This window comes from Ursus americanus, chromosome 5 (genome assembly GCF_024610735.1).
Source record: "Ursus americanus isolate L20-20 chromosome 5, mUrsAme1.1.p, whole genome shotgun sequence".
Lineage (NCBI taxonomy): Eukaryota > Metazoa > Chordata > Mammalia > Carnivora > Ursidae > Ursus > Ursus americanus.
This window is the reverse complement of record NC_142131.1, coordinates 10,350,988-10,376,627: the sequence shown is the minus strand read 5'-3', so window position 1 is coordinate 10,376,627 and position 25,640 is coordinate 10,350,988. Positions and strand designations below refer to the sequence as shown.

The window sequence follows — 25,640 nt, the reverse complement described above, 5'->3', positions numbered from 1 at the left end:
AAAGCAAGCTTGAAGAACTGATTTGGTTAAGTACCTTTAAATGTATTACTCCCGAGTAAAAGTCTCAATGAAATTGTATGCTGCTTAACATTTTAAGGAGTTTTGTAAATTGGTGAAACAAATATATCTTCTATATAGATACGCTTGCCTAAGACTTATCTAGTGTAGTAAAATCCACTCCTACCCTACTGTGATTTTTAATGAGTCACAGAACTACCTGGCATCGAGCCAGGGATGGCTAAACAAGCTTGATTAAATTTATTTTTATTTTTCACTTTTTAAAAATAGTTATTTAATTGAGAGGGGGGTGGAGGTGCACACAGGGGGAGGGACAGAGGGAGAGGGACTTTCCAGCAGTCTCCCTGCTGAGTTCAGAGCCACACATGGGGCTTGATCACAGGACCCTGAGATCATGACCTGAGCTGAAACCAAGAGTCAGATGCTCAACTGACTGAGGCACCCAGGCGCCCTGTTTAAATTTAAACTCTTCTCCACTCACCTGAAATTGGCAGAGCCTCCCTGAAACTAACCGTTGTGTTAAGAAAGGAGGTTTCTTGGTGGGAAAAAGAAATGAAAAAAAAAAAAAAGTTTTCATGTCTTCCTCTTATTTTAGTTTTCCCTAAGATACACACCAACTTAAACTCAATTGGACCATGAAAATTATGTTCATAACTGGATCTGATATTTGCTGAAAACATATGAAGATCTTTTCCTAGTGAAACTTAAAATTCAGAATAACAAAATTGAAATTAGAAAAGAAACATAACCAAAACCATCAGTGTGGGCCCAGGTTTTTATACATCTACAAGGGGGTGTGAAATGCACACTGTTCCCCAATCCGAGAAGCACAGAAGGCCTACTTATGTATGTACTTATTTATTTTTATTCTTTTTTAATTTTGTTAGATTTTATTTATTTGAGAGAGAGAGAAAGTAAGATAGAGTGCACGAGTCGGGGAACGGGCAGAGGGAGAGGGAGAAGCAGATTCCCTGCTGAGCTGGGAGCCTGACATGGGGCTCCATCCCAGGACCCCGAGATCATGACCTGAGCTGAAGGCAGATGCTTAACCGACTGAGCCACCCAGGAGCCCCTAGAAGGCCCATTTAAAAAAGTTAGAAGACTCCTATGTGTTAGAGACCCTGAGAAGTGCGTATCTGATATTATGAATGAAGAAATTGCTGCTAAGGTGAGTAACTTTATTTTGTCTTATTTGCATAGCGAAGTTCTACATCTGAGAAGGTCTCTATCTACTGTTTGTTGTTGTTTCGTTTGATGAAGTGTCCTATGATGAGCCAAATTTACTAGTGTGCTATGAGGCTGTTGAAAATGTTTGGCCGAGAGGAGGCACTTGACAACCCCATACTAAGAGTGAACAAGTGAATGAATGATAACTTGGATTAATTTATCATTATGAGAAATTTAGGAAAATATGAAGGGTGAGCTCAACATTTTAAAATTTGCAGCTTTAGATGCTTTTTAAAAATTAATATCCAATGTTACACTGAATTCCTATATATGAAGTCATGAATTTTAGTCACAAATAATGGGTTTGTTGAATTAGACATAGGATATTTTCCCACTTCAGTCTCTTGTTCAGCAATCAAAATTATGGACCTGAATATCACGATAACTCTAAATCTTCAAATATTTTAAAAATGTTTCTTTCCCTCAAAAACTATTTTTCGAGCACCTGCTATGTGGCAGTTTTAAATGCTGAGAATAGAGACGTGAATAACAGAAGCAAGACTCCCTGCCTTTTCAAAGCTAATATTCTACTAAAGGCAAGTAGACAGTAAAAAGTAAGTAACATATAGATATCAGATAGTGATGAGTGTTGGGGGTCAAAACTAAAGATAGAAAGGGAGATAGGTATACATTTAATATAATGTAGTTAAGGAAAGGCTCACTGAGAATGTGGCTTTGGGGAAGAGAATAGAAGATGGAGAGGAAGTGAGCCATGGAGGTATCCAGGGGTGGAGGGAACACTAGGAAGAGGGTTCAGTAGGACAAAGGCTCTGAGGCAGAAACATAAATGATATGTCAGGAAAATAGCGAGGAAGCCACTGTGGCCGGAGTGCGTGAAGGGGGGCAGTAGTAGCATGTGAGTGGCTCAGTGCTGCGGGTCACGCAGGGCCACTGTTGGGACCGGCTCTATGTCTGAGTGAGACGGGAAGGGGTGGGAATTTCCACTACGTGGATGCATAAAGTTTATTTTAGCATCAAAATTCATTTGAATGTCCATCCTTTGGAGCAGGATTTCAAAACAAGGCTAATCCTCATGACTTCCACTTTCTCCCTGAGTCAGAAATGAGTATTTTATTGTTCTTGTCACATTACTGCCCCTACTGTCAAGCGTCTAGGAGTGTGAACATTTGATACAGGGCACTGGGATTCAAGCCTCATAGATCCGGTCTAAACTGGACCCAGAGACCGAGATATATCCCGCATCCTGACGATCATCCTGAAAATCCCAAGGAAGCCTCCTCAGGGAGGTGTGCTCATCGCAGGGGCAGAGGACAGAAGAGAGTGGGAGTCAATGTCCCCGGGGCCAGACTCTCTTCTCAGAGCCAGAGGTAGGGCTCAACACCTGGTGTGTGAGTGTTCAGGAAGGTCTGGAGGCCAGCGGAAGGGAGCCCTTGCCTGGCAGCCACAGCTCAGAACAGGAAGATCGGCACTTCCTGCCCACAGAGCCCTGGAGGGCTGGGCATAGAACAAGGCATTGCCAGGGGCGCCTGTGTCCTGGCACAGCTACAAGGTCAGTGTGGCCTGACCGGTTTTGTGCCTCAAAAGGAGTCCACAACACCGCCCCTTCCGATGAAAAGATAGGCATTCTGTGTCACTTGCAGGTGGTTGCTAAGGGTTTTTGTTTTGTTTTGGTTTGGTTTGGTTTACTCATAATTGCAAATAAAGGGGTTTAGATTTAAATAAATGGCGGAGCATCTTCTGTCCTTTCAGACGCAAAGGGCAGGTGTTTGTGGCCTGAGGGCTTTGGCCAATGCTAGATTACTCAATAGGAAGATAGCCAGCCTGATGGGACACAGTTGCTTTTTTTAAGAATTTGATAATTGATTTTAAAAATGTATAAATCCATCTTAGAAACTTATTTTACTTTCTTACAATTATTTTACTACACAGTAGGGTTTCTATTTTTGATTATATATGGAAGCACATTTTACCTTTTTAGGGTTAAGTTCTCTAAAAAATGTACTTCTTGCCTGGCTAGAGCTAACTTATGTTTCTTTCTCAAGCTGGAGAGCTGTTCTTTGTGGACAACCTGGTGATATTAATCCGTTATGCTTATCACCAAGATATTTTGAGATCCTGCTGATGAGCATTTGGGGTTGTAGCAATTTGTGGAATAGGGACAAGCTAATGCAGCATGAAGGAAATAGTTAAGCAGCTTCTCTTGAGAATACGAATGAGTCAGAGAGGATCTGGTCAACACTAACTGATGGCTAATAAGTAACTCATTTGCACATCACTGGTACACTTACCATTTATTAAATGTCAAACACTATGTTGAGAAGATAATTTTGAACTCCAAGAATTTTCATCATTAAGTACCATCTTTTTGTAGAATCAAATACCTCAATTGTAAGACTCTGTTATTTTATGTGAAATTAAAACAAAACAAATCTTCCAATTGATCTATAAACACAACAAACGACTTTAGACTTGTTAGAATATTAAAATATGTGTGCCTTAGAATCAACTGCATATAGTCGTTAAATAATTCATCCCACTAAAGGCATCACAGACCTGCTAGGTGTTGGGTACTATGAATGCGCTCTAGACCCAACAGAACTGATACAATGCAACCTCTGTCCCCAAGCTGTCGAGGGTTTTGCAAAGTAGAGAGAATATTAAATAAGTAATAATAATAAAGTTTGGACAGTGATTTGATATGGGAAATATGAATTGATGTTTGAGCTGGGACCCAAATGATCAATTGATGCTAGCCAGCTAATATGTAGTGGGTTTCTAGAAGGGTGTTCTAGCTGAAAGGAGGTGGCCAGAGGAAATAGGAAAAGGATGGTGCTAAAAAAAAATTTAGTGTCGCTAGAACATATGGTTTGGTTCATAAAATTTGAGTGTCAAGAAACGCGATTCAAGAAACAAAAAGATGCAAGTTCCTGAAGGGTTGATAAGCCAAGAGTAATGGAAAACTGCACTGAGATCTGTAATAGCTATCATTTAATACAGTCAGGGTCCTAGTCACCCTGAGTGCATTTTCTCTTTGAAATACCCTGTTTCCTCTGGAGTGAAATGGAATTAAATGTTGATTGTAAGGAAAATGCTTACCTGGAGGATCAGCCTGTAATTAACAGAACTTTTTGAGTTGAGACATACAGGTGCGCACATGGAGTACATCTTGACACATGCAGAGAAGCCTCGGCTTTGCATCTGGAAAGCTGGAGGCAGGACGCTGTCTGAAAATGATTCTTTCATCTGAATATTCCAACAGACAGAATTTTAAAATTTACATTCACACAACAGAATACCAAATAGCGGTGAAAATGAATCAGAGTGCTATATGCATCGACATCAGTACAGGCCCTACATGTACTAAGAAGAAAAATCCAGTGGTAAGATGATACATCAAGTATGATTCTACTTTTATTTAGTTTAAACCATGCATAATAAACTATATATTATTTAATGATATGAACACGTGGTAAAATTATCATGGAAAATCAAGGGTTCTATATTTTGTCATAAACATATGTTAATATATATGTTAAGGTTTGTGTAATTTATTTGTTATAAGAAAATAGTTTTTTATAGTATTTCCAATATCAAGTACCTTCAGTGTATAGTATATCACAAATCCTCACCACTTGAATTATTTCTTATCAGTCATAATCTTAGCATATCTAAGTGTCAAACTCCATGAGGATAGTATTACTCTTTCCAGTTAACAGATAATTTGAAAATTAGAGATTTCAGAGCAAATAAATAAGAGAGTCAGGGTTAAACCGGGCCTTTTGGTCTGTAGCCCGGAGCTCCTTCCTCCATAGACATAACCTGATTATTGACTGTGAAAATTCTCCCACAAACTATTAAAGTAGGGTGGCCTTGAACCGTGCTGTCCAAGTCAATAGTCATTAGCCTATGTTGCTATTGAACACTTTAAAAGCTACAAATGCAATATTTGGGGAGGTCCCTGATTTTTTTTCCCAAACAAGCCCCTGCTTTTGATAAAACAAGCTTCCTTAGTTGAGGGTTTTAGCTTCTTTGAGGCTGAATTGCTCAGATGATTAAGTTTTGGACCTAGTCCTCAGCTTTTTCTTTTCTCCATCCTCAGAGGAAGAATAGATCCGTATGAACTCCTGGGAGTCCCTTTCTCTGTCTTTCCAATTGCCTATTAATTAGCTGTAGCCATTTATTATATTTGTCTAGAGCATCAGTTATGGTGCTTAACAATAGTCATTCCATCCTATTGTCCTTAAAATTGCTATTTCCCTTCCACCTGTTATAAGGCACCGGGATACTATCTGAACTCCCTGAATGACCCAGGAGAGGGCCTGCGTCAGTCTAGGGTACACACATGAGTTATACAAGTAGGTAGTGCAGAATTCTGTATCAATTACTTCTATTGAACTATCGTTTATCCCTCAGCTCACATCTACGGCCTCTAAGGAGGTTCCCTAGGACCAAGTGACAGAGGAAAAATTCATGTCTAAGTCTCAGATAAGTCAGCTTCAGTAGATTCTGAAAATGTACATCTGACTGTACTTTAGCCCAAGCTAAGTGTGGTCCTACAGGACGGTGGTAAGAGGAAACCCTCCCAATGAGTATAGTCTGATTAGTATTTTAGAAAAAAAGAATAATTAATATAAACATTAATATAGAAAGTTTAATGAATAAATACCTCAATTTAAGATACTGTTCATATTTGAAAATATTATTAATATTTTGTTCTATGGGGAAAAACACTGAATAAATGAAGTATCACCCTTTGGTTATGGATTAGAATTAATGAAGGGTACTAGCCTATGCAAGCAGTATGCTAGAAGGACCATATTAAATACCTTGTGCACTACCTCATTTCTTCTCTGCCTCACGACTCATTCTAGTCATTGATTTAGCAAACAATGTTGTACAGACTGTGCCTAGTATCACACATGACTTGCTTCTCACATATTACTTGAGTGTTTTTCTGGCACATGCTTTGGGACATCTCTGGGAGCTAGCTGAGAGTTCACATGTGCAACCCACAAGTTTATCACTCATGGCGAAACTCTCAATGAGGGGAGGGTCTGATGGGTAATTGCTTCTTCTTTATGTTCCTTGAATCTGGAGATCCTTCTGATAAATTTCCTCAGATAGTCCAGGTGGGACTGAGCACTCAGTCTCCACAGAAATTGTCAATTTGAAAACGTTTCCTTTAAATAGGCTTTCTCTTCTTTCCTGTTACACTTTCCCTATGTCTTAGTCTATTCAATCCACTGTAACAAAATATAATAGACTAGGTGGCTGATGAACAGCAAACGGCTATTTCTCACAGTTCGGGAGGGTGTGATGTCCAAGAATAAAGCACCAGCAGATTTGGTGTCTGCTGAGGACCTGCTTCCTGGGTCAAAGACAGCCGTCTTCTTGCCATGTCTTCACATGGTGTAGAAGGTCAGGGAGCATTCTGGGGCTCTTCTTCTATAAGTACACTAATCCTGTTCATGATGACTCCACCCTCATGAACGAATCACTTCCCAAATTCCCCACCTCCAAATACCGTCACACTGAGGATTAGGTTTCAACATACGAATTTTAGAGGGACACAGACATTCAGTTTATGGCACCCTGGTTCCTCAATTTCTACTCTCTAGGAACATTTGTCCAATACGCTGTTTGCATTAAAACCCTTTTGATCTGGTTTTCAAGGGAACCTATACTATGAATATGACATGAATATGCATATTTTGTCTATGAATAGATTCCTTAAACTTATTATTCCCATGTATCCATACACCTGTCAGTTTACAAAGCATCAGAGTAGGTAAAATCTCTAGAGGTGTAGAGACAGAAGACTGAAGAGAGCTCCACCACCGCCACTGCCAGCCCTGTGGGCACTGCAACCATGGCGCCTTACAGTGCCGTCTCCTTGCCTGTTCGAGGGCGACGAGACGCCACGCGCATGCTGCTGGCTGACCAGGGCCAGAGCTGGAAGGAAGACAAGGTGACCAAGGAGACCTGGCTGCAGGGCGCACTCAAGGCGTCCTGTCTACCCAGGAAGCTTCCCGAGTTCCAGGACGGAGACCTTACCCTGTACCAGTCCAGTGCCATCCTGCAATACCTGGGCCACTCCCTTGGGCTCTATGGGAAGGACGAGTGGGAGGCCACCCTGGTGGATGTGGTGAATGACCGTGTGGAGAATCTCTGCTGCAAATACCTCATCCTTACCCATGTCAACCACAAGGCAGGCAAGGAGGGGTATATGAAAGCACGACCAGGGCACCTGAAGCCTTTTGAGATCCTGCTGTCCTAGACCGGGAGGGGCAGGTCTTAATCGTAGGCAGCTCGGTCTCCTTCTTGGACTACACCTTGCTGAACTGGCTGCTGATTCACCAGGTCCTGGCCCCCGGCTGCCTGGACTCCTTCCCCCTGCTCTCTGCCTGTGTGGCGTGCCTCAGCCCCGGGCCCAAGCTCAAGTCCTTCCTGGCCTTCCCCTAGCGTATGAAGCTCCCCACCAACTACAACAGGAAGCAGTGAGGGCATTGTCATTTTGTGCAGGAGGCGGGACCTGCGGGCCTTGCTTTCTCGAGGACAAATAAAATTTCAAGCACGGAAATAAAGAAGAAGGAGAAGGAGAAAAAGAAGATTGAAGAAAAATCCTCAGAAACACATTTTAGATAAGGACACAAAAGCAGAGGCCCACAGGGGAGAGTGAGGGTATGGTCATTGAATGAGAAGTAATATTAGAAAGCTTACATTCTATGTTTTGGGAAGTTTGGGCAGGTGGATTTTCAAATTCTGGGACCAACACCAAATCAAACTTTAAAGTCATGATAATTTGGATCCATGTATCAAGGTGATAGAAGTAAGTCATTGTTAGAAGTCATTACTTGGAGGCAAGTACAAGACTTTTCTTATGGTGTATTCCATCAAGCTGGAAACAGATATTAACACAGAGATATTTGGAAGTGGAGGGTGATTTCAATAGGTCTGCAGTTACTTTGCCTTGGTAGGTGTTGGTTTAGGGTGGACTTCAGTTTTGTTTAAACTTGTAATTCAACAATGATACTATACTGGTCAGGAGTCATGGGTGGAAATTATCTAATTTGCATAAGCAGGAATTATTTCAGTTTTTTAGATAATGGTTTTTCAGACCCTACTTTTCGGATTATTAAAAAATATATATAATGAGAAGGGCGGCTGGTTTCTGTTCTTTAGTTCTTTGTTGGTGGACTATTGCTTGTCTTGATTTTACCGCCTGAGTATAAACCATGCTTGAAGTGGCCTGTGTCCTTTGTGTTGCCCCTTTATGCTCCCTGAGCTCTCTGGGCACTCTAGAAATAGAATACTTGTTACCAAAGGATGTGATTACTTATTTTCTTGTATGTCTCTTCCAAGTAAACCTCATGTTTAGTAGAATGCCTTGTAAGTAGTATTACTTTATAAAAGTACTTTTTAAAGTATTTTTCATTTTACATACCATCAGGATTTGCAAATATATACATATTAAATGAGTTTATAAACTCACATAAGAAAAACATACCATCAGTGTCTACAAAATTAAATAAAATTACCCCATAAATGAATGCCTAGTATATTGATAAAAAGCAGGACTAAGAACTATGAATATAGACAATTATTATAAACCCACAAGATTACAGCAATGACCATAGAAAAACTGAGACTACTTATTTTTCTTTCACTAAGTCTATGTTTTACCTTTGAAGAGCTCAGCAAATAAGGACATAAAGTAAAATAAAGGCCTATATATATATTTTTTTAAATTTGACTTACTAACAGAGGCTTCAGAAACATTTCTATATGTATGTACACGGTAAATACCAAACAGTTGAGCTTGCATCTACCCTGTTATTGTTCTGTATCTGAAAAACAAATGATCTATTTGAACACAATGACCTTACACCCAATCATGGAGATCAACTCACACAGACTCCACAGCACAACAACTCCAGTACAGCGATCTTTCCTGGAAAACATCTGCTACCAGCTGAGTGTGTTTACGTTTCGGCAGCCCTGGCAGATGTGCTCATAGACAGCCCATCTGTGTGGTGTTGGGAGGCTAGAGGTAAGGAACCTGCTCTGGACGAACAGCAGAGAGAGAGCTTACACTGAGTTGTTCTAGAAAATGCAAACTAGCACCTCATTGTACTTTTTTTTTCTTCCTGTGCTGTTGATGCCTAATAGCAAACTAATTAGTTTGCATTGCCCAGAATGAGCAATAAAGTTATGTTTGGGACTGCTCTTAAACATGTAGCTGTGGTCTGATTAGTATTTTAGAAAAAAAGAATAATTAATATAATATAGAAAGTTTAAAGAATAAATAAGTACGTCAATTTAAAATATTTTTCTTATTTGAAAATATTATTAATATTTTGGTCTATGGGGAAAAACACTGAATAAATGAAGTATCACCCTTTCTACCTGAAGCTCGTACGTGTTCTCTTCTCTGCATTGTTATATTCTGAAGTAGTGTTCAAAGTGTGTTGTTAAAACATATTCCACACTTAATAGAAGTTACATACAAAATCATCTATGTCTTTTGTCTTTTTTTTTAAGATTTTATTTATTTGTCAGAGAGAGAGAGAGGGAGAGAGCACAAGCAGGGGGAGTGGCAGGCAGAGGGAGAAGCAGGCTCCCCGCTGAGCAAGGACCTGATGCGGGACTTGATCCCAGGACTCTGGGATCGTGACCTGAGCAGAAGGCAGATATTTAACCAACTAAACCACCCAGGTGCCCCTATTTATGTCTTTTTAAATAGAAATTTCTTTCTTGTAAGATTTCTCAGCTCTTTTAATGTGTTGATGTACTTTCGGAATCTCCAAGGTAGAGATATACAGAATTCTCATTCAATGAGCATATTTTTGTGGAACATATCCTGGACTCATATCCTCTTGTGTTTACTTGAGAAATTCCACTTTGGTGATTGAGTCAGAAATCAGCAATCTGGAAGGAAAAAAGTTAAAAAACAAAAAGAGAGAAAGAGAGATTTATATTGGCATTCAATTATGTCACATAATTTGTTTATTGAGATTCCAGAAATTAAGGAACTAAGTGAGATATATCTCTTAAGAATGGATCAAACAATAATTTTATTCTTATATCCAAGATTTTTTCTTTCTTTCATGGGCTCATGCATGATGAAACTGGTTTATAGGGGAGATCATTAAGCTGCCCCCTTAATTTGGAGATTAGGTTATTTCCATTCTCATAAAGAGAAGGAAACTAGTAAAAAAATGTTTTAAAAACATATAAAATGCATGAACTTTTCTATCTGCAGAAATTCAACCTTAAGATATTGAAGTAGTTGCTAAAAGAGATGAATGAAACACCCAAATTCAATCACATGTTTGTATAGGAATCGCATAATTAAGAGTTTTAAATAACCGGAATGTAAGAGATTTTGTGATACATAAAGTCGGATTCTAACAAGAGTGTGATTGAAACTTTCATGAAAAAAAATGTAGGAAGAGTTTGAGCAAGAAATGGTAAACATGTGCAGCACAGCTAGGAGAGAGCTGCTGACCTGGAAGGCACAGATCTTGTCATTAGAGATGATTGCTCTGTTTGGAGACAGGGATGGTCCCAAAGTCTAATTTATCTACCCCTCCTATATACTGACATATACTTATGATCTGTACTCATTAAATAATTTTTTTTTGTTTCAAGTTTTTATTTAAATTCTAGCTAGTTAACGTATAGGGTAATACTGGTTTTAGGACTAGAATTCAGTGATTCATCACTGAAGTATAACACCCAGTGCTCAACAGAAGTGCCCTCCTTAATACCCACCACCCATCTAGCCCATCCCCCACCCAGACTCCCCTCCAGTAACCCTCAGTTCGTTCTCTATCGTTCAATTTCTTAAGGTTTGTTTCTCTCTCTCCTTTTTCCCCCTTCCCATATGTTCATGTTTTGTTTCTTAAATTCCACATATGAGTGAAATCATATGGTATTTGTCTTTCTCTGACTTGTCTCACTTAGGGTTGTGCTCATTAAATAATAATTTATTTGCAAATTTAGTTTCACCGGGAACCTCCTGTCAGTTAAAAAGAGGCAGCATCAGAGTGTGACAGTTGGGAAGGTAGACACTGAAGTCGTCCTAATTGGTTTCAAATCCTGGTTCTTTCACTTCTGAGCTACGTCACCCTTAGCAAGTCACCTAACCTTTCAGTCTCATCTGTAAAACTGAGATATTGCCATATTCATTTCACAGGCTCATTTTGAGGTCTGATTTTATCCCAAGAATCAACAGGGATTGCCCATTGTATACGGATCCTTGAAAAGAAAAGGGAATTATGTAAATACAAATAGGACCTACATTCATTAGACATTGTTAATGGTTCACTCTTGGTCTCTAGCAAATAGTTTAAAATTGCAGAATGCTAAGTGACCTCATGAAAACAGACATATTAGTTTCCGGAGAAAATAGTGGAGAGTCTGAAAATATAGATGTGGCAGTTAGAGAAAGCCATGGAAGAAGATGTAAATATGCAGGTTTTCAGAATCATCCCCTGGAATGTGAACTGCAAACAGTAGTAAGTAAACATAACAGCAGCTGAAATCACAAGTCAAGGGCAGCCACAAGAATGCGCAGTGTGTAAGGAGCCATCGACCTCTCCAACCAGGAAACTGGATTGACCCGCCGGCAGCAGTCAGTGGGAATATAAATTGGATACAAATGTAACTGGTGTAACACTCCATTCCCTCAACCACAAACAGAATGTACCACACCGAAAATTGTTAAAGATTTCCTGAGGTTCGTGGGGCTTTGGATATTGTTCATGTTTCTGTGCATATGCTGTAAAAATGAACGATTTGCCAAATCGCCATTGTCTGGGCTGAGGGACAGGGAAGACAAAAGCACTAGCTAAAGCTTCTTTAAAACCGTCCTCTTATATTGACATACGAAGTGAAAGTGAGGGCTTGGATGTAAGAGGTAAGAGAAAACTTGAAAAAAAAGGGGAGATTTAATTTATTTTACAATTTTACAAATGATAAAACAATAACACCCAATTGCTATACATAAACAATAGGAAACAGTGTTGAACAGAATGAACTTGACACAATAAGTCCCATCTTTCAGTTCCACAAATAATATAAGAAATACTCAGTAGCAATTATCCTGTGCAGCAGTGCTAGCTCTGTAAACTCTTTTTTCTTTTTCCTGCTATATACATTTATTTGAAACACTTGTGCTTTTGCCTACACAAAGAAACAGTATTTATTAAAAGGTGCTACTTAAATGAGAGACACAGGGCCTGGGAGCCACTGAAAACCATAATTCAAATACATTGCCAGCTTGAAAACTTTTTTTAATTTTTTTTTTTCTCTCTTTTTTCTTTTTTTTTTTTTACTTTTTTTTTTTAAGAGTTGGCCATACTAGACCGTTATTGAAACTCTAAGTATGAACAATAGAATTCAGTTATAAAGTAGATCCCTCTTAAAGCAGGTTAGTAACTGAAGTCTCAAAAGAACTTCTTTATTCTAAAGTGTTCTTATCTCCAGAGTGCTTAACAGTACAGCCTCTGAAGATGTTAGCATGACACAAATCTAGTGTGTGTATATTACAGACTCTGTGTGGGAAACACAGACACACATATATAACATTGTATATATGCATCACACATGTCTATTTGTACTATATAGAGATATCTATAGCACATATATAATAAAATATCTATTTCTAGGTGGGCTTTATTTGGATTTTCTTTCATCAAATATGAACAATAACCCTCTTTCACTCAATTTTTAAAACATTGGTATATTGATAAGGTCTAATGGGGAAACTTTCAAACTTGTAGAGGTAACAACTAACTATACATAACTCTTCCTATACCTCTTCCACAATTATAGATACTCCCAACAATAAGCACATGAAAACAACTCTTATGAACCAAATACCACGTTGTGTGCATTATGACTAACTGGCTCAATTAGAAATAAATTACTTTGTTCACCCTTTTCCTGTGCAGAAGCTTAATAACTAGTTGGTATGTACACTACCCATAGCATTACTTAAATAAATTGCTTATGTAAGCATAAATGTAGAAATTCCCATTAGCAATTGATATACATTTTATATGATATACAATACATAAAGACATTTGAATGCCCAGCACCTTCTTTCAGACAGAAAAACTTCCACAGTAATTTCATCAGTCCTGGGGGCTGAATCACTAGATTTGCCCAGAAAATCTGTTACTGATTCTTTTTTTTTTTTTTTTTATTCCAGCAACTTAGTATTAAATATAGAACAGGCTGGGTAATAATGATGAAAATGTTTCCATGGCCTATTCATGTCAACAGCACAGTAACAACCACATTCTCTAAAGGACAAGAATATTTCACAATCAGCTGCCTGAGCATTGCCAGGTCCAGGGGTAAATCGTGAAACAGAAACAAAAAATTAAAGCTGCGAACATATGATAGTCTCAAAAGAAAAAATTCAGATGTTTCAAGTATGCAGTCATAATTTGATTTGATCATGATCCCTTTTGGCCCCTTATTGGTTAAACGGAATTCTTATTATTCTTGCTATTAGCCTTCAGTGATCTCCTTGCCTCATCCCTGTAAGAAGGCCACAGTAGCTTGTGAAGGTGGTAGGGTGGATGGAAAGGTATACAATAGGGAGTGAAATGGTCTTGTACAGTTTGTTTTCTTTGAACACTAAATGCCTTTAATTGAATTCATTCTTGAGTATTGAAAGTTCCCTGAGATGAACAAAAGTAGTCTCAGTCAATACTGAAGCCCTTTTTATATGCTGAACATTTTCAGAACTGGGCAATTTATTTAGAGAACACAAAAGTATAGGGTAACTAAGCAATGTGAAGCTAAAAGGCACTACTCAATGCATCTAGGAGATAAACATTAATGCACGAAACAGTGAGTGGCTGCGATGCTTTTGCTGTGGCCTTAACATTGTTTAAACACATTTGTTGATAATGCAGTAAAAATGGCAAGGTTCCTTGCTGCTGCTTTTTAAGACATACTTTGAATGAGTTCTGAGATGGATTTTACCTATCAGGATTACTTGCAACTTCGAATTGTCTATTGAATTAAAATTAAAGGCTACTCAAGCAACTTACCCACAAATAGTAAAAATTAAGGTTCTATAAATCACCTACTTTGGATTTGTTACACAAATCAGACTTTTCAACTTTACATTCAAAATATGTGACTAATTCTTTTAAGATTTCCGATAAGAGGTTAATAATAAAAGTGCATCATGTTCTGTCCATTTTTAGCTCTGCATCTCCTTTATGCATTCTATTTTGTTTTCTTAGAGACACATGAATTCTAAAAATTAATATTCTGAAACCCAAGGTTCTCTTATATTTTTAAAAATAATACCACATATTATTAATATAATAAGAACTGTCCTCCTGTGAACATCCTTTGATAACATATATATGTATGTATATATATGTGTGTGTGTATAGATATATAGATATATACATAAATTATATATATATACATATATATGTATATATATATAATCTCCATGCTGTTTCTTTTTTTTTTTTTTCAGACTGTCTTCCCTAAGAAACAAAACATACATATTCCCCACGCTATTTCTTCTTTCCTCAAACTCTCTTCCCTAAGAAACAAGAAGTCATCTAAGTGTTTCAGGCCAAGAGTAGAAGTGGGAACATAGTACTTCTGCTTTCTAAACAATTTAGCATTAGGATTACCTACCAGTGTAGTATAAATTAACAGAAAACTGGCCTATTGGCCAATTCTATCACATGTTAAAACTTTTTGAATCATTTTCTTAATAATTTCATGTGCTTCTTTGAAAACACATTAATGTGATAATGTGAATAAATTTAACCACAGAAAAAATATTGGTCAATTTAATTCACTTGAAGTGCAAAATACTGACACACAGTTTCATTATTAAACCTCTTAAAATTAATCATCTGTTATGGAGACAACATTCTATTAATCATGTTATTTCTGCACTAAGAAAATTTAACAGTGACATAAAGAGAATGCCAATCTTTCCATTTGAAGAATAAGGGGAATATCAAAGAACTGGAAGTCTCATTTCAGCCCTCTTAGTCTAACATTTTTCTAACGGGCAAAATGCTTCCAGGAAATTATTGTGAAATGTAAAAGCTATGGAAGTCTTCCTTCAAATAAAAATAAAGTTTGAGTTTGAAAACTTTAATATCTCTAAAGATGACTTTCATATTAGTAGCATAATAATATATTAATATATTATTTTCATGAAAGGAGAATGGTTTGTTGTGTAGAAACATCAGCACAATCTTTGGTACCAAAGTACTTGCTTTTCTGCTAATTTTACCATCTCAGATGACATAGAACATCTTTCCTTTAGAATGGCTCAAGATCACTGAGTGGTACAGTTTAGCTGGTACCTTCTACACCACTGGAAAAAAATCTGGAGGTTAAGAGTTGTGCAAAATAAAACTCTTTTACAAAGTCATCATGTGATTGCTCTTTAAAAATATAAGAACTTTAAAAATGATTTCTTGAAGGCTATTTATCTCATTCATATTTATCTCAGAAAGGATTTCTAAGCACCCAATGCCCAAACCAAAAGAGATTCCAGAAGACAAAAACAAAAACATAATGTTCATGATCAGACTCAGAGTCCTGACTGAAGGCATTTACTTGAGTTGTTTCATCTTACGGATTTCACTGCTCAAACTATTTCCATCTCGATTTCTGCTGACAAGGATGGTTTAATCCCCAGGGCTGAGTTGTGTTCCTGGGTGACTCTTTTAATGTGCTTGGCATTGCCGTGGCAGCCCAACAGTGATGAACATATTTGCCTCATTAACTAATGACAAGTGCATTGTTGGATCTTGTAAACACTACTGATTATACATTCAAACTGTGTTCTTAGTGGAAGTGGCACTTACTAGGACCCTTGAAGTCAAAATATGTGTTTTTTTAGAGCACTTTGCAGGTATTTCATCAGCTGGTAGCGGATTTCTCATAATTGTTCTTTATCACCTTGCAGATACTTGGTGGATGCTGAAACTCAGTCTTGTTTTGGATCCCATTTTCAATCTTAGGAAGCATCTTCAGAAAAGAAGTGCGTATTCAGTTTGTTGGTATGTTTTCAAATGTGCTTTATTGCTTTACACACTTTCCTGTTGTTAGTTTCAGAGCTCCTCTATTATGTAGCACATTCAATGTTTTGAATTCTAATGGCATTCTGTGAGGACTGGCATTGGAAAAGTACCTATATTTTAAGTCATCATAGTAATGATATTTGACGGCTTTTCCATTCAAATCCTTAGGGAATGGCCAGAATCCATACAGGTGAATTTCATCACAGAATCTTGTGGCAAGTGTATACATGAGGAGACCCGTGCTGGGTCTTTTGATGGGAACTTTGTTTGTCAGCCAGTAACTGGAAAAGAAAAAGACACAGAAGAGAAGAATTTAGAAAAACATACAACATACCCTACAGCAAAGTATATACTATGTGGAATCAAAGTAAATTAAAATTGAAAAGTATCTTTATGAATAACATTCAAAAGATTGCTGAAGAAATAACTTCTTTCTCAAGCACTTAGGAAATTTAATATATTTTATTTTCCCTTATCCTTTATTTCCTTGCTTATTTCTGAGGTCATATAAATAGCCAGGGGACCTAGAAAGTGTAAATATTAGTGTGGACTATCATATTCAAAATGAATTAGCAGCAAACATTTATAATAATATACAGAATAGAATCTTATCAGAAAGTGTTAAATATGACTGTAAAGGACACAGTAATTGGGCAGAGATTAGCTAATTCTCCTTGAAAAAGAGAATTTAAAACTTTGCCCATAGGTTTTTCAAAATCTCTGATATTTCAATTAAAAATCTAAACAAATATTTTGCTTGCCTTATACTAACTGACTTATTTAATTTCAATTGTCCAAAACCCATTTTACAAAAGCTAATTAAAAATATTGCCTCAACCCACAGAAAAGCAGCATAAAAGAAATAACATAAAAACATAAACAATTCACCACTTATTCATTTTGTCGAACAGGTAAAATAAATTTAATGATGATAAGTATTTTATACTCTTCATTTTCAAAGCCAATAAAATATTCCAAAATGTTCAGATCCATCATTGTTGCCAAATTTTGTTCACCTGAAAAGCATGCAAACTCACAAGTCAATCATCACCCCTGGCGAGGAAGGGGGTTTCCAAGACTTCATGGCATACTCATTATCTTACGTGGAAACAGCTAAAAGAGGAAGGGTGTAGATTTTCTTTAACTTTCAAAGTTGTCCAATTACAAATAGAATAAAGTTAATATTTAAAAAAAAAACTTTTGTTTTTACTCTTGTCTCCTATTTGGGGAAATATATACCATGTCTGCCATTCAGATGTAAGGTGGCATATTCTATTAGATTCTGGTCATTGCTGTATTTATATATTTGCCTTAGATTTTATACAACATTCTCTTCTTTGTCTTTTTTTTTTTTTTGGTAATTTATGAAGCTTTCCAGGGGACACCAAATGCACCTAGACTATTGAATGTTGACCAAGGAATACTGGACTTTGAAACATTCCTACATCCAAATAGGGAAAATACACTTATCCACGATCATTCCTCTTTTTCTCCTGCATCATTTTTTCTCCCTCCTTTGAACTGGGATTGACCTTTCACATTTTTAAATTTTCTAGTTGGGTGAAGGCCTTGTGGTGAATGTTTTGAACAATATGAAATGCCCTGTAGATCTTTTGTTATCAAAAGTGTTTAAAGGAAGCCTATTTTCAGTAAAGAAGATTCATAAGGAATTTTCAGAGATTATTATTTAAGAATTTTTTCACAACACAAAGGTAGTTAATGAACAAAAACCAGAGCGCACGCATTGTTCGCATCATGAAGAAACCATAGATATTTGTTCTGTGCAAGGAGCTTACACTACAGTCTGAAGGTTTTGAAGAAACTGTGATACAGCCGAAAGCTCTCTCAGCTTTGAGGAAGCAGATGTTCTAACACAAAATGATTATTATTGGAAAATTTTGTGAATGTGATCTGTATGTGATTACAAATGACAGTTGATGAAGTTGGTTTTAAAAAATACACGTATCTATAAATTTTTAAAGCGGCTGAGGCTAATTCAGACTCAACAAATGATTGTTTCTATCGGGAAATGTCAATGATTGGGAATAGTCTGGCAATACGAAGGTCGTGCTCAATTACCTTATTTCTAAAGTGAGAAAAAAAAACTGTCAGGAAATAATATAATGCTATATTATTTGTAGGGGACTCCAATGTCATATGTAACTTCAAGAACACATTATAAATAAACTGTTTCCATTTTCCGGAGGGATTTCCTGGATAGCCACTCAACTATGATCAATCATAGACAAAATACCAAAGCAACTTTTGTAAGTCATACAAATAAGCAGTTATAATATTAGAAAAAAATGCCAAAGGCAAAATTATTGGCCTAAATATTTTAAAATAGTGTCAGAGATATACATTCACTCAATATTTTTTGATCCAGGGCACCATATGCGATACCATAAGCAGAAAATCAGTGACGGCGTCTTCTCACCCTCAAGTACCTGACATCTGAAAGCAGAGCAGGCAAATGAGCATAATGGAGACATCAGCACATCCGGAAGAAAACAAGAGAAAAAGGTAATTCTTGGGACAATTCTCAAGCATGTGATGTGACTTCAGTGAGGATTTTTCAGAGGAAATAAATTGGTGACTTTTGGAATAGGAAAGATATACCTAGGATATTAATTGATATTAATAAAAATTGTGTTTTGAAAACTAAACTCAGATCGTGAAGCCTCCTATTTGAAAATAATGGGTAGAGAGGCTTTAGAAACTTGTTATTTTAATCTATGCAGTTCAAACACTGGTGCTAATAAATGTTGCTTTAGAAATCCTAAAGCTTTCTGATGTTTGGCTTGTTAACAATTTGAATAATTTCAAAGAAAAAATGAACTACCCATTTTCAGGACATTTTTGGAGAAAAAGCACAAAATAAATGCCGTTTATCAAACAGATCTTTTTTTTTTTTTTAAGATTATTTATTTATTTATTTATTGGATAGAGATAGAGACAGCCAGTGAGAGAGGGAACACAAGCAGGGGGAGTGGGAGAGGAAGAAGCAGGCTCATAGCAGAAGAGCCTGATATGGGGCTCGATCCCATAACGCCGGGATCACGCCCTGAGCCGAAGGCAGACGCTTAACCACTGTGCCACCCAGGCGCCCCTATCAAACAGATCTTAATAAATGGTATCAACACGTAACAGATAAATTGAAACAAAACCTTAAAGCAGGTTGAGAACTAAGGCCACAGCTAATAACATTCCGTAAAATTAAAAAGACACAGGAACTGATCCGAATATAGTCAGTAAGAATTTCCTATGTGCTTATTATAAATCTAATGTTGGGCTTGAAATTGTATAGGCCAACATAAATTACCGATACTCAGTATTTGCCCAGGAACATGTTTCATGTGTGAAAAGGACAAAAATGGATATTCCTTTTAAATTCTATTAGCACAGTCAGATAGTATCTGCCAACTTTACAAGCCAAAACCCAGAGAACAATTTTAAAATCCATATCTGGAAATACCTACTTATGTACAAGCTGACATTTAAAAACCACAAATTTCTTATGTAGAGTTAATCAAAACAGAATGTTAACTTAAGTTTTTAATCCTAATTAGGAAAAAAGAGAATTGAAAATAATACATATATAAAATAATGAACTATTTATATTCTCATTAAGTATAAGCTGTTCTAATTTTCATCTCAAAATCGTTTCTGTTGTAGTTTAAAATTGGCAGTTTTCAATTCAGCAAATAATCTAGTTTCCATATATGTATTTCTTTTTATAGAAATTGATTTTTTAAATCATAAAATCAATGTGGGCTCCCTGTAGAAAATTTGAAGAAAAAAGAAATGAATGAGGAAGAAAAATATTACTTATAATCCAACCACATAGAGCTAATTACTGTTACAATGGGCTACATCCTCTTGTTTCCCTGGCTGTTTTGGATCTCAGTATACATTATAATCATTCATACATAGAATGTTTTTCACCAGCTAGTCTAAGTTTTATTTCAAATATTATTAATTTCCTCCCTCCCTTTCTCTCTGCTTCAGTGTTGTAATACTCTGTCTTATTGTGTGAAACAAACTCACCCCGAGTTTTATGTGTAAACTGAACATTTCTAACTTTTTATAGATGCAGTAGCCTCCATAGGTCTACTTCCCAGCAGGGAAGCTCTGTTCTTGCCAAGCAAGTCATCTTACCTCCCCTTCCTCCAACGTATCTGTCCCATTTCTTATTTCAAACCTACTCAACATTTGCAGTGTTTACCCACCAAATCAGTGTCGCAAGATATGAGTGTGAATCTGTGATACGATGCTCGAGTCCTTGGAAACGCTGCTTCACTTCCTTGGACCTCGGTTAGTATTATTTAACACATAAGGTTGTTATGATAATGCAAAAGAGACAGTAAGTGTGAAGGTCATTGCACGAGCTTGACACCCCGTAAGTAATATTAATCGAATTTTAACATATCCCACAACAACCCATTCCTCAGTCCCACTCACACATCCCACTTCTCTCCTGGTGCCTTGTATAACTACATATTGCCCAGAGAACTGTGGTCATGCCATTTAACCTCAATGGGCATGTTTCTTGAGAAACAAAACATCTGATTGTATGGCTTTGGGGGGTTTCCTCTATCTATAAGATTCTGTGGCTGTTTCAAATCATCTCTCTCCATGGAACTACACACTGCTTGAAACTGCATGAAACACTCTTGGTTCTTCTCCGCTACCCCTTCCTCATTCTGTTCTCGTCAACTTTTTTCAGGTTTTAATATACTAAAAGGCAAAGAAAGTACTTAATATCGTAGTTTTGATATTAAAGCCCGCAATAGGTAGATTTTATCTCATAATAAAATTAGGTAATAATCACCTGATAAGCCAAAATATATTATTTCAAGCAACCAACATTTTCAAAATACAAGAAAAAAACTTATCTTCAACAGCATTCGGCATTTGATATACTTACGACAGTTCACACCCAACATTTTGGCAAGCAAGGAACATTAATTTGCATTTATATTTAAGCAAAGAAGTCTACAAATTTAGAAGTAGTATTTTTTTCTCCTCAAGATACTATTCTTCTAAAAATCGAACATGAAAATTTCTAGAATAATATAAAATATAAAATATTCTAGAATATGGAATCCCATTGTGCCAGTTTTAATATTATATTACATGCAAAGTTTCCACTTACGAACCCAGTGATTCTTTTATCTGGAATGGGATGTGGAGTACATAGCCTACGGTGCTTGTGCATACTACTTCTCGTCTCCTATTTATCTTCCCACAACTGAGTTATGCTTGTCCTGCAGGAAGATTCTCATAAGGATAAATAATATGGCTTCTGGGTCTGAAATGTCTACAGAAGTTTGAGATATTATAAAAGAATTAGCTTTCCATAATTCATCTTTGCAGAAGATGGGTTCATCTCCCCAGTTCTATACTCCATGCTGCAAAATTAATTTTTTATGATACCTGAGTATTATACACAAGCTTTCGGATATTCTGTCCTTCATATTTGTTAACATGTTGGTTCATTCTTAGAAAAAGGACATGTGGCACAGGCTGTATAATATAAAACTTAAACAGTCATCCCATTGCGTATTGAAATGGAATATCTCTGCTGTTTTGTTTTCAACTGTTCACACAATCCTTCCACTGTATTCTGCAGTATGCTCCATCACATGAATTTACTTTTTAAAGTGCAGAAAACTTAATTTTGTTTTAAAACTGTTTTGGTAACTAATGATGTACTATATGTTGGCTAAATGTTGAATTTAAATTAAAAAAATAAAAATGAATGAAAATATAGAAAGAAAACAATAAAATGTGGCCAAATGGAAAAAAAATGAAAAATAAATAAAACTGTTTTGGTAAAGTTCATAATACTTCTAATTAAGATTATGAAATAGCTTATCTTTCTATAACAGTAGGGTTGGTGATAATTTCTTTAAAAAAAAAAAAAAAGAACTTCCAGCACTGTACTCACAGAGAATAATTCAGTCCACCATGAATTAATCCTTATAGTGTCCCATTAAAGCAAAAAGCGATGGATCTTAGATCTCCCTCTCATGTATTGAAACAAAAGGGTAGAGAGGCATATTTCATGTTCTTTGGCAAGCTAGGAGTAAACCCAGGAGTAAAAACATAAGCAATGTCATACAAGGTGGCAATGATAATACTAATTTGAGTGTTTATAAAGGACCAGAGACCATGTTAAAAGCTCTACCTATGTTGTTTTTCTCGTTTAATCCTCATCACACCCCTGTGAATGGATGCTAGTTCAGGGAGGGGGACATTGAGGCTTGGGCAGGTTAAATAACCAGTTTAAGGTCATGGAAGACTGTAGGTGACAGGACCAGGTTTTAAGCCCACACCTAGCTGGCTATGGTGATTTCAATTTCAACTGAAAAGGAACAGGATTGTTTAGCTTCTCAAGAGAATACAGCCTAGAATAGTAATTTCCTGGGTACATTTTCAACATAGGGTTCATATGGGAAAAAACATAGTTCTGTACAGTTTTTTGGCAATTAACAATCTGGTGTCAATGGTGATGTGTTTTAGACATGGATCTTTTTTGGCTTTTTTGTTTCTTTCAAAGGTAAATAAGAGCTGACCCACTTTTCCCATTAATACTCTCAAAAGTATTCCAAGTCAGATGATTTTGTAGTTTCAATATATAACTTACTTAACCACATTGCAAATGTCAAAGGCAGTGAGATTGTATCAAAGGGTAGGGATTTCCATGCAGATATGAATAAGTTTCTTAAAGTACTTGGAAGTGTTATTAAAATGAAAGCAGGAGTTTGTAACCTCAAGGGGTCAATTTGTCAATATTTTTCTAGGTGTCCTTTGCATGCAGAGCTCTATATGATTATATTGACCTTCAAAAGTCTGATTCATCAGAGGCATAGAGTTCTTATGGAATGGAGACGAGAGTAGGAATACTAAGTTAGGTCCCAAAATCTCTATATTCTATTTGTGTTATGTCTATGACAGGAACCAGGCTCTGACCTTAACTCTGAATTTCAGCCTTCTCTTTATCTCGCTGCATGCATAGCCTGGTTGAGCACAGATAGTATTACCAAACTCAAGATCTATCTATACCATGTTGGTTTTGCCAAGTGTCTTGTATTTTATTAGTGAACATATAACTCTTGTTATTGTTGTGTTAGTAATTCTATTTCATATTTACAAAGTATTTTCACATGCTCCTCATAAAATCCTGTTATAGATGATGCTGTAGGATGTATTATCATTTCTACTTCACAGTAAATCCAGTGGAAAGTTCAAGAAGTAAATGATGTGTCTGAGTTTGCTCAGCCACTGTGCTGCACACTGGTGTGCTGGTAACTGTTTAATAGCAGACACTAACTAGAGGAGAAGGGATTGCTGATCTGTAGCCTTTGCCAATTTCTGTGATGTAAATACTCCCATCAGGGCTGAGTTCAAGCTACGGACCTGACATCAGTGAACAGTGAATAGGGAAGAGATGGTACAGTCCACTCTTGGCTGCCAGCACCAGCTCGCTCCCGTACTCCACAAGCTGTAGAACACACCGAAAATATTCTTCCTGACCTGTAGCCCTGTAATGTTTGCACGAGGAAATTCAACATTAAAGAAACTTGCCTTAGAAAAATTTCCAGGTAATTGTTTATATACACCTCATTTGTAAACAAAGAAGATGGGGGTATAATTTGCTTCTTACAATATAACAGAGAAGGTTAACATTATTATACAATGAAAACAGAAAGAGATGAATGAGTCTTCTATTTTTATCTCTCAAATAAGATATTTAAGCACAGTGTTGGATACACAGCAGATACTTAATGAGTGCGTATTTTATTTATTCTTGCTGGAGTTTTAGAGATTTTTAGTGTTAATAAAATGGAACATACTCATGGTTTGGCATTCTCTGAGTGACAGTATTTAATAGGACAAGCACTGGAAAAGCTGGAGTTTTGACTCTGCTTTACCTTAAGCTAAATATATGATCTTGGGCAAACCACTTAAACTTATTCAGCTTTAGTTTACTCAACAATAAAATGAGATTTTTAATATGGTTCCTACTACATCTAAAACTCTCATTTTTAAAAGGTCGCAAGTAATCTGAATTAAGATTGAGGAGCATGAGAGTTCCTCCATTTGCAGCTGGAGTCTTATGTTTTGCTGTGGTAATTAACTACTCCTACTTTTATAATGTGTGATCTGACATCACAAGCAGCATATCCCTTCAATAATGTTATAGAGCTGTTGGATAAAATCATCCCTGGTAATAAATTTAACATCATGTCCAGTTTCCTATAATACTTGTATCTAGAAGTCAGAAAATTTTCTCTACTTACAAATTCATAATATAAAATGATTTTTGATTATTTAAAAATTATAAAATTATCCATCATAATTTCAAAGATAAAACTAATGGAAGGAAATAAAGTCAAAGAAAATGGAATCTTGCTGAGATGTGAGAAAAATTAAAAACAGAGGGGATCCTTTAGACTTTACTTACCATGAATGGAATTTAAATGGATCACTCCAAAAGTATATTACATGTTGGTTAGATTTTGGTGAAAGAGAATTAAAAAAATAATTATAGATGAATTCTATATTGTATCTGTTAAAGATGGGGGTGCCTAACTAGCTCAGTTGGAGGAGCGTGCAACTCTTGATTTCAGGGTTTTGAGTTTGAGCCCCACATTGGGTGTAAAGATTACTTAAAAATAAAATCTTAAAAAAAAGATATTAAATATAATATCTTTGGGGACTTCTCAAAGATTATACTTAAAAACTTGAACGGATGCATGGGGGCTAGGGCAAAAAAAAAAAAAGAAAAAAAAAAAGTAGATGTAAAGCCACAGGTTTTAATGGCCTTTTTTTTTTCACCCAATTGAACTCTGAAAGACAACTGAAATTTACAACCTGAACTGCCAGAATGAGGAAGTGGTGACATCCAAAAGGTGAAATACTGGAAACAAAAGGGAGATGGTCTTTTGAAACATGATGATGGAATTAAATAAGGTTAATGCTAACGTGCCTTGTGTCTGATCCCCCTGATGAGATCAGATTGCTTTCAAAAGGTCAAAAATTATGGAAACCTTGCATTTTTCCTATTAAGATTAAAAGAAAACAATTAAACCATTTATCAGAAGATGTGGAGTCCTACAAGAAAAGAAGTAATTAAAAGCAAGTGGGGGTAGGTAATCCTAAAGCTTAGTAAAAATGGGTTAGATACTGAAAGATGAAAATGAGAGCAGTATTTTATCCATGCAAATTTTTTCATTCATAAACATTATTCCAAGAAGGCACTTAGAGATTCTATTTCCACATTCCCAGACAACATAAAGACAGCTTCCCAATAAAAGTCCCTTTTACTATGATAAAATC

General features: G+C 36.5%; 1 protein-coding gene, 1 long non-coding RNA gene and 1 pseudogene across 3 annotated transcripts in view; 2 read left to right on the top strand and 1 right to left on the bottom strand.

Annotated features, from left to right (window-relative positions):
* LOC123799275 (uncharacterized) overlaps positions 1-25,640 on the top strand; it is a 106,513-nt gene that overhangs the window by 46,850 nt on the left and 34,023 nt on the right. Inside the window, exons 4-5 of one of the 2 annotated variants that reach the window (XR_015724369.1) lie at positions 16,181-16,255; positions 18,682-18,818. This is a non-coding gene — a long non-coding RNA (uncharacterized LOC123799275). Of the gene's footprint in view, positions 1-16,133; positions 16,256-18,681; positions 18,819-25,640 lie in introns of those variants that run through there. The other variant, XR_006781551.2, reaches the window with a different exon arrangement.
* On the top strand, positions 4,822-8,570 carry LOC123799274 (glutathione S-transferase P pseudogene; annotated as a pseudogene).
* The window catches only part of ST8SIA4 (ST8 alpha-N-acetyl-neuraminide alpha-2,8-sialyltransferase 4), a 91,637-nt gene continuing 79,393 nt past the window's right edge, over positions 13,397-25,640 (bottom strand). The window contains exon 5 of the mRNA XM_045808339.2: positions 13,397-16,576. Coding sequence (XP_045664295.2) covers positions 16,294-16,576 — 283 coding nt within the window. The 3' untranslated portion in view covers positions 13,397-16,293. The remainder of the gene's footprint in view (positions 16,577-25,640) is intronic.